Source organism: Jaculus jaculus, chromosome 5 (genome assembly GCF_020740685.1).
Source record: "Jaculus jaculus isolate mJacJac1 chromosome 5, mJacJac1.mat.Y.cur, whole genome shotgun sequence".
Classification (NCBI taxonomy): domain Eukaryota; kingdom Metazoa; phylum Chordata; class Mammalia; order Rodentia; family Dipodidae; genus Jaculus; species Jaculus jaculus.
Genome location: NC_059106.1, coordinates 69,381,236 through 69,393,651, shown reverse-complemented (window position 1 = coordinate 69,393,651; position 12,416 = coordinate 69,381,236). Strand labels below are relative to the sequence as shown.

Genomic DNA, 12,416 nt, shown 5'->3' with positions numbered 1-12,416 from the left:
AGTCTCTTCCCTTGACCTCACTTGGGCCTTTTCACCCTCATTAATCTATTCTTCTACTTATGTACATACAATACCATCATATCAAGTACCCCATCCCTTCCTTTCTTTTCCCTTTATCTCTCTTTTCTAGCTTATTTGCCTCTTAGCTACTGAGTTGTCTTCTTACTCACACAGAAGTCCAGTCATCTGTAGCTAGGATCCACATAAAGAGAGAGAACATGTGACATTTGGCTTGCTGGGCCTGGGTTACTTCACTTAGTATAATCCTTTCCTGTTCCATCCATTTTCCTACAAATTTCATAACTTCATTTTTCTTTACTGCTGAGTAGAACCCCATTGTGTAAATATGCCATATCTTCATTACCTACTTATCAGTTGAGGGACATCTAGGCTGGCTCCATTTCCCAGCTGTTGTGAATTGAGCGGCAATAAACATGGTTGAGCAAGTATCTCTAAGGTAATGAGATGAATCCTTAGGATATATGCCTAGGAGTGCTATAGCTGGGTCATATGGTAAATCAATTTTTAGGTGTCTTTTGAACCTCCACACTGATTTCCACATTGGCTAGGCAAGATTGCATTCCCACCAACAGTGTAGAAGGGTTCCTCTTTTTCCATATCCTCGCCAGCATTTATGGTCATTTGTTTTCATGATAGTTAGCCAATCTGACAGGAGTGAGATGGAATTTCAATATAGTTTTAATCTGCATTTCCCTGATGACTAGGGATGTAGAACATTTTTTAAGATGCTTATATGCCATCTGTATTTCTTCTTTCGAGAACTCTCTATTTAGTTCCATAGTCCATTTTTTTAATATATATATGTATATTTTAAATATTTTTTAATATAAATTTATTTATTTATTTGAGAGCGACAGACACAGAGGGAAAGACAGATAGAGGGAGAGAGAGAGAATGGGCGCGCCAGGGCTTCCAGCCTCTGCAAACAAACTCCAGACGCGTGCGCCCCCTTGTGCATCTGGCTAACGTGGGACCTGGGGAACTGAGCCTCGAACTGGGGTCCTTAGACTTCACAGGCAAGCGCTTAACTGCTAAGCCATCTCTCCAGCCCATATTTTAAATATTTTTTGTTCATATTTTATTTATTTATTTGAGAGCGACAGACACAGGGAGAAAGACAGATAGAGGGAGAGAGAGAGAATGGGCGCACCAGGGCTTCCAGCCACTGCAAACAAACTCCAGACGCGTGCACCCCCTTGTGCATCTGGCTAACGTGGGACCTGGGGAACCGAGCCTTGAACCGGGGTCCTTAGGCTTCACAGGCAAGAGCTTAACCACTAAGCCATCTCTCCAGCCCACCATAGTCCATTTTTAATTGGGCTGTTTGATTTCTTATTATTAAATTTTTTGAGTTCTTTATATCTTAGATATTAATCCTCTATCAGATGTATAGCTGGCAAAGATTTTTTTTTCCCATTCTGTAGGTTGCCTCTTTGCTTTATTTACAATGTCCTTTGCCGTACACAATCTATGTAATTTTATGAGGTTCCAGGGTTTAATCTGTGGCTTTTTTGCCTGAGCAATTGGGGTTATATGCAGAATGTCTTTGCCAAGACCAATATATTGAATTATTTCCCAATTTTCCTCTAACAGTTTCAGAGTATCAGGTCTGATGTTAAGGTCTGTAACCCAGTTGGACTTAACTCTCTCCCCCCCCCCACCCCCCGCGAGGTGAGGTTTCACTCTAGCTCAGGCTGACCTGTAATTAACTATGTAGTTTCAGGGTGATCTCAAACTCACTGCGATCCTCCTACCTCTACCTCCCGAATGCTGGAATTAAAGGCGTGTGTCATCACCCCCAGCTTGGACTTAATTCTTGTACCTAGAGAAAGAGACGGATCTACTTTAATCTTTCTGTATATATATCCAGTTTTCCCAGCACCATTCACTGAAGAGGTTGTCTTTTCTCCAATGAGTATTTTTGGCATTTATGTTGAAGATCAGGTGGCTATAGCTACCCGGACTTACATCTGGGTCCTCTATTCTGTTCCATTGATCTACATGTCTGCTTTTGTGCCAGCACCATGCTGTTTTTGTTCCTGTGGCTCTGTAGTATAGGTTAAAATCAGGTATGATGGGCTGGAGAGATGGCTTAGCGGTTAAGCACTTGCCTGTGAAGCCTAAGGACCCCGGTTCGAGGCTCGGTTCCCCAGGTCCCACGTTAGCCAGATGCACAAGGGGGCGCACGCATCTGGAGTTCATTTGCAGAGGCTGGAAGCCCTGGCGCGCCCATTCTCTCTCTCTCCCTCTATCTGTCTTTCTCTCTGTGTCTGTCGCTCTCAAATAAATAAATAAAAAAATGACCAAAAAAAAAATTTAAAAAACAACAAAAACAATCTTTAAAAAAAAAAAAAATCAGGTATGATGATACCACCAGCCTTATTTATGTTGCTCAGTATTATTTTAGATGTTCAAGATTCCTTGTGTTTCCAAATGAACTTTTGGATTTCTTTTTTCTATTTCTGTGAAGAATGCTGTTGGAATTTTGATGGGAATTGCATAAAATATGTAGATTGCATTTTGTAAGATTGCCATTTTCACAGTATTGATTTTTTTTTAATCCAAGAACAGGGTATGTCTTTCCATTTCTGAGTGTCTTCTGTAATGTCTCCCTTTAAATTTTTAAAGTTTTCATTGTAGAGATCCTTCACTTCCTTGGCTAGGTTTGTTCCAAGGTACTTAATTTTTTTTAGTGCATTTGTGAATGGGATGCTTGTCTGATTTCATCCTCTGTGTTTGTTGTTAGCTTATAGGAAGGCTACTGATTTCTGTGTGTTTATTTTGTGTCCTGCTACATGGCTGTAGGTGTTTATCAGCTCTAACAGTTTGCTAGTAGAGTCTTTAGGGTCCTTTATATATAGAATCATGTCATCTGCAAATAATAATAACTTGATCTCTTCCTTTCCAATTTGTATCCCTTTTATGTGTGTCTCTTGCCTTATTGATATGGCTAAGACTTCCAAAACTATATTAAATAAAAGTGGGGACAGTGGACACCCTTGTCTTGTTCCTGATTTTAGTGGGAAGCCTTCCAGTTTTTTCCCATTTAATAATATGTTGGCTGTAGGCTTGTCATAAACAGCCTTTATTATGTTGAGATATGTTCCTTCTATTCCCAGTCTCTGTAGGAGTTTTATGAAGGGATGTTGGATCTTGTCAAATGCTTTCGCTGCATCTAATGAGATGATCATGTGATTTTTGTCCTTCAGTCCATTTATATAATGTATTACATTTATCGATTTGCATATATTGAACCATCCTTGCATCTGTAGGATAAAGCCTACTTGGTCAGGGTGAATGATCTTCCTGATATATTCTTGTATTCTGTTTGCCAATATTTTGTTGAAAATTTGTGCATCTATGTTCATGAGGGAGAAAGATCTGTAATTTTATTTTCTTTTTTTCCTATATGTTTGGTTTTGGTATCAGGGTGATGCTGGTTTCGTAGAAGGAGTTTGATAGGATTCCTTCTTTTTCTATTTTATGGAAAAGCTTAAGAAGCAATGGTGTTAGTTCTTCCCTGAGGATCTGGGAAAATTCACCAATGAATCCATCTGGGCCTGGACTTTCTTTTTTTCAAATTTTTTTTATTAGCAACTGCCATGATTATAAAAAATATCTCATGATAACACCCTTCCTCCCCCTACTTTCCCCTTTGAAACTCCATTCTCCATCATATCCCTTCCCCATCTCAATCATTCTCTCCTTTATTTTGATGTCATGATCTTTTCCTCTTTTTATGATGGTCTTGTGTAGGTAATGTCAGATACTTTGAGGTCATGGATATCCTTGGGCCTGGAGTTTTTTTAGTTGGGAGATTTTGATAATTGTTTGCATCTCCATACTTGTTATAGGTCTATTTAAGTAATTAATCTCATCTTGATTTAATTTAGGTAGGTCATATAAATCAAGGAAATCATCCATTTCTTTCATATTTTCATACTTAGAGGAGTGTATGTTTTTATAGCATGTTCCTGTGATTTTTTTGAATTTGTCTGTTATCTGTTGTGATGCTGCCTTTTTTCTTCTCTAATTTTATTAATTTGTGTCTCTTCTCTCTTTCTTTTGGTCAGATTTGCTAAGGGTTTATCAATCTTGCTTATCTTTTCAAAGAACCAACTCTTTGTTTCATTGATTCTTTGGATTGTTTTTTTTTTTTTTGGTTTCTATTTCATTAAATTCTGCCCTAATCTTTATTATTTCTTCTCATCTACTGATTTTTGGTTTGCCTTGTTCTTCTTTTTCCAATGCTTTAAGGTGAATCATTAGGTCATTTACTTGAGACCTTTCTAATTTTATAATATAGGCAACTAAAGCTACAAATTTCCCTCTTAGGACTGCCTTCATTGTGTCCCAAAGGTTTTGGTATGTTGTGTTCTCATTATCATTTGACTGTATGAATTTTTTTATTTTCTTCTTGATTTCTTTATTGACCCATTTATCATTCAGTAGTGTATTGTTTAGTTTACATGATTTTGTGTATGCTCTATATCTTTTCTTACTATTGATATATAGTTTGATTCCATTGTGATCAGATAGGATGCAAGGAATTATTTCAGTTTTCCTGTATTTGTTAAGATTTGCTTTGTGTCCTAATATATGGTCTATTTTAGAGAATGTTCCATGTGCTGCTGAAAAGAATGTATATTCTGCAGCCTTTGGATGAAATGTCCTGTCTGTTAATTCTATTTGTTCTATGACCTCATTTAATCCAGATGCCTCTCTGTTTATTTTTTCCCGGGATGACCAGTCAATTGATGAAAGTAGGGTGTTGGAAGTCATCACTACCACTGTGTTTGGTGTTATCTGTGACCTTACTTCTAATAGCATTTGTTTGATGAAGTTGGGATCCCCCATGTTAGGAGCATATAATGTTTAAGATTATAATGTCCTCCTGTTGGAGTGTACCTTTAATCAATATAAAGTGACCTTCCTTTTCTTTCCTAACTAATGTTGGATTGAAGTCTACCTTGTCAGATATTAGGATAGCAACCCCTGCTTGTTTTCTAGGTCCATTTGCTTGAAACACCATTTTTCAACCTTTCACCCTAAGATAGTGTCCATACTTTGTAGAAAGGTGAGTTTCTTGGAGGCAACAAATTAAAGGATCCTGATGTTTAATGCGGTTTGCAAACCTATGTCTTTTGGTTGGGGCATCGAGGCCATTGATCTTAAGAGATATTATTAAAAGTTGTGTATTTATTTTTGCCATCTTTTGGTAGTTCTTCCTGTTTTTCCTTTGTTCTGTTGCATTAACCAGTATTTGAGTATGGTTAGCTTTTTCCAGGTTCCTTGTATGTGTGCTTTTCTTTCTCTTCAGCATGGAGGATCCTTTGAAGTGTTTTCCATAGAACTGGTTTTGTGTTCAAATATTCCTTTAGCCTGCTTTTGTTGTGGAATGTCCTTATTTCTTCATCTAATTGAATGCATAGCTTTGCAGGATAAAGTAACCTTGGTTGACAGTTGTTATCTTTCAGAACTTGGAATACATCACTCCACACCCTCTGTCTTTTAAAGTTTGTGTTGGGTAATCTGCTGTTATCTTAATGGGCTTGACTTTTTATGTAACTTGATGTTTTCTGTCTAACTGCTTTCAATATATTTTCTTTGGTGTGTATGTTTGGTAGTTTAATTATAATACGACAGGAGAGGTTCTTTCCAGGTTTTGTCTGTTTGGTGTTCTAAAGGATTCCTGTATCTGCACTGGCATCTCTTTCCCAGTTTGGGGGAAATTTTCTTCTGTGATTTTGTTGAAAATGCCTACTATGCCTTTGGAGTGAAATTCTTCTCCTACTATACCCAGAATTCTTATGTTTGATCTTTTCATAGTGTCCCAAATATCTTGAAATTCCTATTCATACTTTTCTGTTAGTTTGTCTTTCTCTTTGTTGGACTGTATTAGATCTGTCACCTGGTCTTCTAGCTTTGATATTCTGTCCTCTCCATCGTCCATTCTATTGGTGAGATTTTCTACAGAGTTTTTTATTTCATTGACTGTGTTCTTCATTGCTAGTAATCCTGACTGGTTTTTCTTTTATTATTCTATTTCCTTATTTATGTCTTGTATTGACCTCTTTGTTTCATTAAATCAGTTTCCTGTGTCTTTGATTCCTTTGATTTCCTCTTTCATTCCTTTGATTTCCTCTTTGACTTCTTTGAGCATATTTATAATCATTCTTTGGAAATCTTCCTCAGGCATTTCCTCTAACTCATTCTCACTGGAGCTCATTTTTGATGGATTAATAATTTTTGGTGGGTTTATATTATCTTGATTTTTGGTGTTTCTTGTGTTATAATGTACATATTTTTACATCTTGGATTAATTTAATGTTAGGATTTTCTAGTTAGCTGCAGTATTATTAGATGTATCAATCAATCTGGTGTTATGTATCTTCAGGGTAGGAGCTTAATATGCTAGGTATGGCTCTTAAGCCTCTCAGAATATGTACATAAATGACCCTTGCCGGGCATGGTGGTACATGCCTTTAATCCCAGCATTTAGGAGGCAAAGGTAGCAGAGCACCATGAGTTCGAGGCCACCCTGAGACTACATAGTGAATTCCAGGTCAGCCTGAGCTAGAGCAAGACTCTACTTCTGGAAAAAAAGTAAAAGTGACCCTTGATGTTGGTTTTGCCTGCTATGAGAGTATTCAAGTAGGCTGAGTGGAACAGGCAGATTCTAACACTTAACTATACAATGTACACATTCAATGAAAGACGGCACAGAGTATTTATGCAAGAATCGGTATTATGACAACCAAATCCTCTAACAAAGTCACAGTTCCTTAGGGTGTGTGTTGCCCCACACCCTTAATCCTGTAAACTAGGAGATTAAGATTTCTTGTCTGTTGAGGGTTCCAAGTCAGCTTGCATGTAAAGCCCTTCCCTAATGAAAAACAGAAGAGGAAACAAAGCCACTATAAATCAGGAAGCAACAAATAACAAGCCCAAAATATAGCTTATTTAAGAATGGCACATCTGACCATCCATCAGATTTAACATAAAATTTATCCTGATATGGAAGGTGCACTTAGCACTTCCTGTTCAGGCCTATTTACCAGGCTTATTTGGCGGGTACTGACCTGGTATAATCCCAGTTACCTTTTGGGATGGTTTTGGTCATAGTTATGCTGCGCTCCTGCTTGTGTCCCTCTTTGGTGCGCTTGTCGGTTCAAGTAGGCTGTCTAGGTCGCTGGATCATGGCTCTGGTTGCTGGTGCTGGGTGCTGTGAGCTCCCTTCCCCAGGTTTCTGGTGCTTGCTGGCGCATACGCTGTCGATGGGGGATGTAGGCTGTGGATGGTGGCTCTAGTTCTCCCACTGGTCTACATGATCCTCTACCTCATGATCTGTTCCTCCGTTAGTTGCTGTAGTCCTCCCTTAATGTTTCTTGAGTTTGAGAGCAGCTCCGGTGTGAGTGGAAAATCCCCTCTCCTGGCTTTTCCTGTGGCTCAAGTCGAGCCTTGCAGCCGTGGCCCTGTTGACCTGCTGCTGCTGCTGCTGGAGCCATTTCTGCCTACCTCGTGTGTTTTTTTTGTTGTTGTTGTTTTTGAGGTAGGGTCTCACTCTAGCTCAGGCTGACCTGGAACTCACTCTGTAGTCTTAGGGTGGCCTCGAACTTAGGGCGATCCTCCTACCTCTGCCTCCCGAGTGCTGGGAGTAAAGGCGTGCGCCACCATACCCAGCATTATTTATTTTTATTTATTTATTTGAGAGTAACAGACAGAGAGAGAGAGGACGCTCCAGGGCCTCCAGTCACTGTGAACAAACTCCAGATGCATGTGCCACCTTGTGCATCTGGCTTACGTGATACTGGGTAATCAAGCCTTGAACTAGGGTCCTTGGCCTTCACAGGGAAGTGATTAACCGCTAATCCATCTCTCCAGCCCTGTTTGTGTTATTTTTTAAAATTTTATTTTTATTTATTTATTTGAGAGCGACAGAAACAGGAGCAGAGAGAGAGGGTGAATGGGTGTGCCAGGGCCTCCAGCCACTGCAAGCAAACTCCAGATGCATGTGCCCCCTTGTACATCTGGCTTTCATGGGTCCTGGGGAATCGAGCCTTGAACCGAGATCTTTAGGCTTCACAGGCAAGTGTTTAATCGCTGAGCCATCTCTCCAGCCCTCTTTGTGTGATTTTTGCATATAAGGTAGGTTTTCGTATGCCCCAGGTTGGCCTGGAATACAGTGATATTCCTAATACTCCTAGCTTCTGTCTCCCAAGTTGCTAGAATTTAAGTGTGTGCTACCACACTTGGTATAAATATTCTTTTTTAAAGTTTTTTTTTTTTTAATGAGGTAGGGTCTTACTCTATCCCAGCCTGACCTGGAATTGTCTATGTAGTCGCAGGCTGGCCACGAACTCATTACAGTCCTATCTTTGCCTCATGAGTGCTGGGATTGAAGGTGTATGCCACCATGCTTGGCATATTTGTAAATTTATTTCATAAATATTTAAGATTCTTTATTCTGCTATAAAACATACTAATTAAGTAAGTAATTTTTTGAGATAAGGTCTAGAGGTAACTATGTCACCCACTTTGACATTGAACTCACTACAGTCCTACCCCATCTTCTAAATTGCTGGGACAACAGACAAACAGCACCGTGCCTGGCTTTATATTGCATCATTTCTAAAGTTTATTTTCAGTGGTCCTTATGAGTATATAAAAATACAGATGACACAGGCTTCCGTGCCTCTTCCAGCTGAAATGTGCTTAGATCAATGACAAATCATCAACTCAAAAAAAAAAAATACACAGATGATCTTTGTATATTCACTTCATGTTCTGAAGTTGCTTGATTAGCCTCTTCGTGATTGTTCTGCCCAAACAAGTAGACTATTGTGAATAAAGGGCTTTTTAAAATATATTTTATTTATTTATTTGAGAGAGAGAGAGAGGGAGGGAGGGAGAGAATGGGCATGCCGGAGCCTCTAACCATTGCAGACGAACTCCAGATACATGCACCACCTTGTATATCTGGCTTATGTAGGTTCTGGGGACTCAAACCTGGGTCCTTAGACTTCACAGGCTTAACTTAACTGCTAAGCTATCTCTCCAGCCCATTTCTTTTTTTTTGATTTTTCGAGGTAGGGTCTCACTCTGGCTCAGGCTGACCTGGAATTCACTATGTAGTCTCAGGGTGGTCTCGAACTCTCGAGATCCTCCTACCTCTGCCTCCCGAGTGCTGGGATTAAAGGCGTGCGCCACCACGCCCGGCGATCCATTTCTTTTTTGTTTTGTTGTTTTTTGCCTTTTTTTCTTCCTAATCTGATGGTACTGCTTTTATGCCTTACTGTATTGAACTTACTTGGATCTTAATTACCATGCTGAACATTAGTAGAGTGACTCTTTGTCTTGTTTCCAGTTTTAGGACAAAAAAGGATTCAGTTCTACACTTTATGCATCTGGCTTTACATCAGTCCTGGGGAATCAAACTTAGGTCCTTAGGTTTTGCAGGCAGATGCCTTAACTATTGAGCCATCTCTCCAACCCTAATTTATAATTTTGAAGGATTTTCTTGATAATCTTTTCCATTACTAATTTCTAGTTAAATTTCTTTGTGATTAGAGAATTCACTGAGGCTTATGTTACACTTTCAAATGTAGTCTGTTTATATGCTCCATTAAATAGGTGAGTGGTAATAATTATTATTTATAACTCATTTAATGGGTACAATATCTGAAAAATAATAATTACCTTAATCTTGGTAATTAATAGATTGTGATCTTCTACATTGAAATTTTTTCCTTTTTATATCCATTAGATTACATAATTTCTTCTTTTTTTATTATTTTCTTTTTGAGGCAGTGTCTCATAACACAGGTTTTCCTTGAACTTGCAATGGAACTGAAGCTATCCTTGAGGTCTTGATCCTCTTCCTTTCATTCTCCCATGTCTTGAAGGCAGCTATGTTTACCACTATAAAAACCAATGCCTTCTGGGCATGGTGGTGCACATCTTTAATCCCAGCACTCAGGAGGCAGAGGTAGGAGGATTGCCATGAGTTCGAGGCCACCCTGAGACTACAGAGTGATTTCCAGGTCAGCCTGAGCTACAGTGAGACCCTACCTTGATAAAGCAAAAAAGAAAACACTCACCCGGGTCTGGTGGTGCACGCCTTTAATGCCAGCACTCGGGAGGCAGAGGTAGGAGGACTGCTGTAAGTTCAAGGCCATCCTGAGACTACATAGTGAATTCCAGGTCAGCCTGGGCTAGAATGAGACCCTACCTCAAAAAAACAATGCCACACTGTCCCATTTACTTAGAGGTTTAGGGTACCACACATGGCTGGTTTGAATAAGTTTTAGAGCTCTTTTTGCTTTGTGAATTCTGAACCTTTAGGATGTAAAGCTAAAGTTTATATTTTGTAGGTTTATGTTCTTTGCAGCTTTGAGAACTCTGATTTTTAAGATCTAAAATTAAATTTTATATCCTATACATTTTTGGAATTCTTATAGGGGCGGAAGAAGTCTATAGTAGCTATGGAGCCCAGGAGTCTTATTCAAGGAGCCTTTCAAGGGTGTTCGGTGTCTGGGATGACACTGAAATACATGTATGGGGTGAACGCCTGGAAGAACTGGGTTCAGTGGAAAAATGCCAAGGAAGAGCAGGGTGATCTCAAGTGTAGTGGTGAGTGCACAACATGAACTTTTGTCTTGATTTAGTGTAGGAAGTAGAAATAAGTAAAGCCACAAATCAGTGAAGCAAACAATATTCACCTCATAAAACTTAGGACTTAATACACTTAAGTCCTCATTTGTTTGTGTCCACATCAGGAGGTGAGCATGCTGTGGCCAGCCCATGTTCTGACTCCTTAGGAAGTGCTCAAGACCAGTCACTTTCGCAAGAAGCCTCAGAGCCAGGCTATAAAGGTAAAACATATTTTTCTCCATTACTATGAATTATTTCTATTATTATTATTGATTTAAATTTGTGAATTGACTATATGTGTGACTCATGAACTTGGGAGGGAGGCAGGTGCATTACTTTAAGTTTATCATCATCTGCATAGTTAGTTGGAGGCTAGCATGGGCCACCTGTGATACTAATTAGGAAAGAAGGGAGGCAAAAATCTGGGAATAGTGGCGCACGCCTTTAATCCCAGCACTCGGGAGGCAGAGGTAGGAGGATCACCGTGAATTCAAGGCCACCTGAGACTACATAGTGAATTGCAGGTCAGCACTGGGCTTGAGCAAGATCCTACCTTGAAAAATGAACAACAACAACAAAAAGGAAGCAGAAAGAAAGAAAGAAATTAGCGAATTGATGTTTAAAATTAAAGAATTTGAAGCCGCTCGTGGCAGCACACACCTTTAATCTCAGCACTTGGGAGGCAGAGGTAGACAAATTGCCATGAGATCAAGGCAGCCCTGAGACTACATAGTGAATGAATTCCAGGTCACCCTGGGTTAAAGTGAGACCCTTTCTTGAAACCAAAATAATAATAATAAATTAATTAACATTTTTTTATAAAATTAGGCAGGCCTTTAATCCCAGTACTTTGGAAGCCAAGGTGTAGGAGAATCTCTGTGAGTTCAAGGCTAGCCCCTACCCACAATTTTAAAGAGCTCACTATACAGGTAAGGTAGTAGCCTTCTGGTGCCAAGTTTATAAGGAAAATGTAAAGAATTTTACTTTGGGGCTGAAGAGATGGCTTAGCAGTTAAGGTGCTTGCCTGCAAAGCCTATGGACTCAGGTTTGATTCACCAGTACCCGTTTAAGCCAGATGACAAGGTAGTACACAGGCGGCAGTGGCTAGAAGCCCTGGCATGCCCATTCTCTCTTGCTCCTTCTCTCTGTCAAATAAATAAAGCATATGAAGAATTTGGCTTGGTAACTGCAGATGATCACATCTCCGCCTTTGGCTAAGATCAGGTATTGTAAATGCAAACGGTTTAGAGTGGCTTCTTGTGCCCTGTCTGCATGATGATCCATGTGGAGCTCAATGTGAGAACTTACTATTCATCGTTTCCTTTTGAGAAAATACCTGGAAAGGACTTGCTTCTTCTGTAGGCAACTTCCCTGACTTTGAGATCTATATGTCTATAGTTATATTTGTGTATTTTACTTCAGCTTCCAAAAAACGTAGCATCAAAACAACAGTTCAAATATAGCAACGCTGTATAGTTTTATACCTACATGAGCGAGTGAAGCTGGATGATTTGTATTGTTGTTGTTACTTTCCAACTATACCTTCTCTTACAACTAGCTGATCGCATGCAGTTCTGGCTTCATTTGTAGGTAGTCTGTCCTGCTAGTCTTGGGGTATACCTCACCCTCTTATTAGAGCAGTTAGTTGCTGCACAGGGCTGACATAACTCACTTTGTTCTGCAGATAGAGGGTAGTCTTTCTGCTCTAAGATTATAGAAACACTCTTCTGTTAAGGGGATTG

The 12,416-nt window shown here is 39.5% G+C and overlaps 1 protein-coding gene across 4 annotated transcripts in view; it reads left to right on the top strand.

Moving 5' to 3' along the window:
• The window catches only part of Zmym4 (zinc finger MYM-type containing 4), a 152,877-nt gene that overhangs the window by 122,672 nt on the left and 17,789 nt on the right, over positions 1-12,416 (top strand). For all 4 annotated transcript variants that reach the window (XM_045149031.1, XM_045149029.1, XM_045149033.1 and 1 more), the window contains 2 exons: positions 10,482-10,653; positions 10,800-10,895. In XM_045149031.1, the coding sequence (XP_045004966.1) occupies positions 10,482-10,653; positions 10,800-10,895 (268 nt within the window). The remainder of the gene's footprint in view (positions 1-10,481; positions 10,654-10,799; positions 10,896-12,416) is intronic.